This window comes from Bactrocera tryoni, unplaced genomic scaffold (genome assembly GCF_016617805.1).
Source record: "Bactrocera tryoni isolate S06 unplaced genomic scaffold, CSIRO_BtryS06_freeze2 scaffold_48, whole genome shotgun sequence".
NCBI classification, from domain to species: domain Eukaryota; kingdom Metazoa; phylum Arthropoda; class Insecta; order Diptera; family Tephritidae; genus Bactrocera; species Bactrocera tryoni.
In genome coordinates, this window is record NW_024396172.1 from 48,337 (window position 1) to 53,591 (window position 5,255).

General features: G+C 33.9%; 1 protein-coding gene across 1 annotated transcript; it reads left to right on the top strand.

The window, feature by feature from the left end:
- Positions 1-486: 486 nt before the first annotated feature.
- On the top strand, positions 487-922 carry LOC120781178 (the record flags this gene model as incomplete). Its single annotated transcript, XM_040113302.1, has 2 exons — positions 487-833; positions 892-922. Coding segments are annotated over 2 exons (378 nt in total), but the record flags the coding sequence as incomplete, so codon positions are not given.
- Between the last annotated feature and the right edge of the window lie 4,333 nt (positions 923-5,255).

The window sequence follows — 5,255 nt, forward strand, 5'->3', positions numbered from 1 at the left end:
GAAATATAATTTTTGTATTTATATGCTGTATTGAATTTTAGCATAAAGAGATAAAATGTATCCTTATGTCCTTACCCTGCTTTTAAACTACCTCTCCCACCAATTTTAAGCCAAATCGGTTCAGCCATTCTTGAGTTATAAACGACTTTCTTTTTATAATACCAACTTGTACCATACTTGTAAATGCCAGAAAATAGCAAAAAAGAAAAAAAAAAAAACAAACACATTCGGGAGCTGTAGCACATGAAAATTTTCATTTGCTCTGCTGTGCTACCGCTCCCAATTTTTTGCTACCGCTACGCCAGAGCATAGCGCAGAATTTAATTTTTTGCTCCCGCTCCAGCTATAGTTTTTTACCTAACAAAACTCGGAGCAGAGTAGAGCACATACTAAGGCTATGCTGTGGCTCCCGACAAAGTGAGAGCGGTAGCAGGAGTAAAATGAAATGCTACGAGAGTAGCGTAGTTTTTCAAACGCTGGTTTAAACTAATTTTTGAATCAGTTAAAACAATAGCCGCAGAATTAGATTTAGAAATCAAAAATCCGCGTTTGGCGAAACGGCAAACTAATCGCGACAATTATGAAGGCGACCTGGAAGAATATTACCGCAGATCAATTTATATACCGTTTTTAGATAATTTTTTGGACCAAATCAATGAACGATTTTTAAAACATCGAGAGCTGCTTTCCAAAATTGAAAACATTTTGCCAAATAAATGCATAAATCTTGACGCTATTGAGATGCAGGAGACTGTTCGTATTTTAGAAAAGCAATGGTCCGCTGATGCAGAAGATCCCGATGATTTCGTTGCTGAATTTAGAATGTGGAAAAGGTTAAAAATCTTTTCTTTAGATTATATTTTCTAACTAAAATTTTGAATATATTTTCAGGAACTGGTTAAATCAAAGAAAGAGATCCAAAACTTTTTTAGACGCGTTGAATTGTTGCGATGCAAAAATTTTCAAAACAGTGCATCTTTTTTTAAAGATTGGAGCAACAATCCCTATATCTGTCGCTTCAAGGGAACGCTCGTTTTCCTCACTTCGCAGGCTTAAAACATATTTAAGAAATAAAACTGGAGAAACACGCCTGAACGGAATGGCTCTCTTGAATATCCATAGAGATATAGACGTGACGGAGGAAGAGATTTTAAATGTTATGGCCCAAAATAAAAGAAGATTACACTTCAATTTGTGAATAAAATAATGAAACATTGTGTTTTTACCTAAACCCGCAACCCCCACCCCCCAATTTTTTCCCTGCGTTCGCCACTGGTGTCGATGTAATATTTCGAAAGGAAGACTCTTTTGTAAGTAAGAGTTTCAAAGAAAATCGATAAAACAGATATTTTTTTTTTTTATACTGAAATTATTGAATTTAATTTCACCACAGATTTCGTATACACATATGTATGTATGTTCTGACGAGAACTCTCTTACGTAAATAAGCGTTTTTAATTAAATTAGTAAACCAGAACGCTTTTAATAGCCGGCTATAATCGCGATTTTGTGTAACCGACAACTCTTTTAAGGTAAATAAGAGTTGATTTATTTTGGTTTCGAATTATGTACTTTTCTAGTATTCAATTTTAATTTCGATTTTTTATTTAATTATTTGTTATTAACCGCAAAAACAAATCATTTTTTTGTTGTATATATTGTGTATGTACGTGTATATATTTATGTATCTTTTATTTTATGTGCAAATGAGAGCTCGTTTTGGAGATCACTGCACTTTGTACATATGCATGTATGTACATACAAATTAACGACTTATTAGTTACAAAGTCGTAAAAAAATATTTTTTGTGGTCAAATTGACCTTTATTGTTTAAAATCCAAATAACAACTAAAACTTAATTTACAATTAACATATTCTTAATATTGCCTAAATCTACTTGCGTTAGCACTTTTGTTTAACGTACGCTTATGCGGCGCATAGCGGATGTTGTTCCCAATTGTTTGTTTCTGCTGACTTGCGGCGCATGGCGGATGTTGTTCCCACTTGTTTGTTTCTGCTGACTTGCGGCGCATGGCGGATGTTGACGTTGGCAGTTATTGGTTTGTTTGTAACATTTCTGGTGTTAACTCCTCCACCCCTAAAAACAAACGTCCCCGTTTGTTCTACTGGGTTACTGCATTTTTCTTACTAGCGTTATTGACTCTGTTAACTGTGGTGTTTCGGATGTTGTGAACTCTTTAGGGTCATTCACGTTTACGTTTACGTTATAACTTGACCGTTCTACCAGTTTGCTTTTCAAAAGTTCCCTTAGAACAAATGCGATGACTATTACCGCTACGAATATCAGACTGATGATTGAAAGAGATAAATTCGTGATTAAAGCTGCTCTGTTGGTTATATGTAGTGCTTTTAGGTGTTTGGTGTTGTTCATGTGGAGTTCTTTCAACATTTCCAAACTTAGGATTTTTTCTTCCCTATTTGAAGGGAGATTTGGTTGCAGGATTGCAGGTAGTGGTTTGGTGCTTAACGTTTCGCTAAAGGTATATTTTTGTTCGTCAATGCTAACTGTAGAATTGTGATATTGTACTGCGTACGATCCAGTAAGATTTATTTTTTGGTTGTCGATCTCTATTGTGCCATTGTACTGATTTAGTAGTATGATGCCAGGTGAGATATTCTCTATTGATGGGATGTGCTGATTGTTTATTATAGTGCATTCCGCTGGTTCGCTTCGAAGTAGTCGAGGGACGCAAGTAGTGTTACTAATATCTATTAAATTCCTACGGCTACAAATTCTTATATTATTATGTTCCTTACATTTATTCTTAACGCCAAAAACTTTGTCATTATTACAAGTAAATATATCCTCATAGGGGATTTTATTAATATTTTTCCTTATTTTTATTGGTTTTATCAAAATTGAGTCGCAAATATCCTCATTTGTTACGGGTATTCCGACTATATAAAGTAACATTGTATTGTTTGAGGCGACTTTTATATTCGCTAGCTCTAGTGAGTCTTCCATATTATTTAATGTAAAATTATTATTTTCAAATACAGATTTTATTAATCTAAGTTCATCATTTGACAAATGTGTATGAATTTACGATGCTTGGCCTTTGCCCAATGCATTGCGTAATTCTATATTAATTATTTCCTGTCTTTAATAATTTTAATTTATATTTTATTTCAAGAGCCAAATGGTGTTGTATTTCTTCGTTCGTTTGTAAAGATTTTATTATTTTATTTGATATTGTGGTGATATTGTTAATTCTGTCAAAAATTACTTTGTTAATTATTACTTGTTTATTGTTATTTTCTATTATATTGTTAAGTTGATTTTCTAGAATTACTAGTGCATCTATTGATTTTTTAAATCTCCTTGGTTTAAGTCTGTTTAAATAAGTCTGTGTCAAGTTTAGTTCGTTAATGAGAATAGGAAGGAGGGGATTTTCTTCAGTGATCTTTATCTTAATGATGCTGCTTATTTCATTCAATGTTTTCTGGCATGCATCCAGGTCGATTTTATGTATTAATCTGTACGTTCCTGTTTGAATTTTGGTTAGTCCTGTGTTAAATGTTGCTAACTGCGAGTTGGTGTAGTCTATTATTTGGAAGTCTGCGTACACCAGATTTACGAAAAATCTGTAAGAGGAAAAAAAACAAAGGAAAAAAAAGAAGGGGTAATATAACTAGGTTTTAATGTTGCTTTTGTGTACCGTTCGTCCTTTCTCCGTGATTACTACACTGGATTTATCCTCTTTCACAACTTCTTTTTTATATCTAGCTGTGAGCTTAGATCCTAATCGTTTGTTTATTCTAACATATATTATTTCCCTAGGAGAGTAGGTTTTCGTTGGCTTTCGTGTTTTATTGTGAAATTCTAAATCTTTTGCTTGTTTTTTCTGAAGAGTTATGATATTTTCTTGTCTTGCTTTCTCGTATTGCTCTGGGTCTATTGAAATGCGTCTACCAAAAAATGTTTCTATTGGTCGTTTCCCTGTAGCAGAGTGTATGGAGTAGTTATACTCGTATGTGCAACGGTCAAGGAGTTCCTGAAAGGAGCGATGGGTATGTTCAGTTTGAAGACAACGCATAATTTCAGATAGGGTAGAATGAAATCTTTCTACCTGTCCGTTAACTTTGCTCGCGTAAGGGGGTGTTTTAAAAATTCTAATACCAAGTTGATCTTCGACCATAAATTGTATTGATGATGAATTTAGAGATTTCTCGTTGTCTATGACTATTGTTTTGGGTACACCGAAAGCGAAAAGTATTTGTCGCAATGGTTCCCTGATATCTTCTATTGCCTTTGATTCTATTATCCTAACTTGGGCATATTTTGAGAATTTATCCACTGCAGTGAGTACCAGTTTTTTTTCTGTATTGAATATATCTATATGGACTATTTCACCAGGATATTCGGGAATTGGGGTTTCGTGTAGTTGTGGTTTATTAGGATGGCGGTCGTATTTGTTCTCTTTACAAATTTTGCATTGCTTTATTATATTTGCTATTTTTGCTCTCATCTTAGGAAAGTACAACTTTTGTATGAGTTGTTTTTTATTTTCTTCCCTATTTCTGTGCGCTCGTTTGTGTTCTTTCAGTATCTCTTCAGTTTGTGTGTCCTCGTTTGGTATGTCTTCTACCTTTGTTTGGGTGTATCGGATTTTATAATTACAGAAATGGAGTGGATATATTTCTTGTATTTTTCCCATTATCTCTTCAGAGGTAAATATGCCATTTATCACTGAAGGATTTAGGTAATGTTTTAAAAGTGAAATTAGGTTTTTCCGAGAAAAATTGGGTTTTGTGATTATATGTCTATGGTACGTTTGGAACGGTATTTTGAACTGATAACTCTCTTCGTGTCCTACTGAGATCCAAAGTTGGTTTTTAAAAGCATTTATAAGTGCCTCTACAGCTTTGATTAGATTGTGAGATGAGCTTTCGTCTGAATGTGTTGCAACTGATAAGGAATTTATTTCGAAAGGTCTGGATAGTGTATCTGCTACCACATTGGATTTTCCGGGTTTATATTTAATTTCATAATTATATTCCTCGAGTATTGCTTTCCAGCGCTTTAACTTTGAATTGTTATTTTTGTTGCTCAGAGCGTACGTGAGAGGTTGATGATCCGTATGGATTACTACTTTTGCCGTGCCATACAGATAATTTCTAAAGGAATTTAGTGCCCAAATTATGGCAAGCATTTCCTTTCGTTTACTGCATAATTCTTCTCGGTTTTGCTCAATGTCCTTGAAATGAATGTTATAGGTTTACCATTTTGTTCC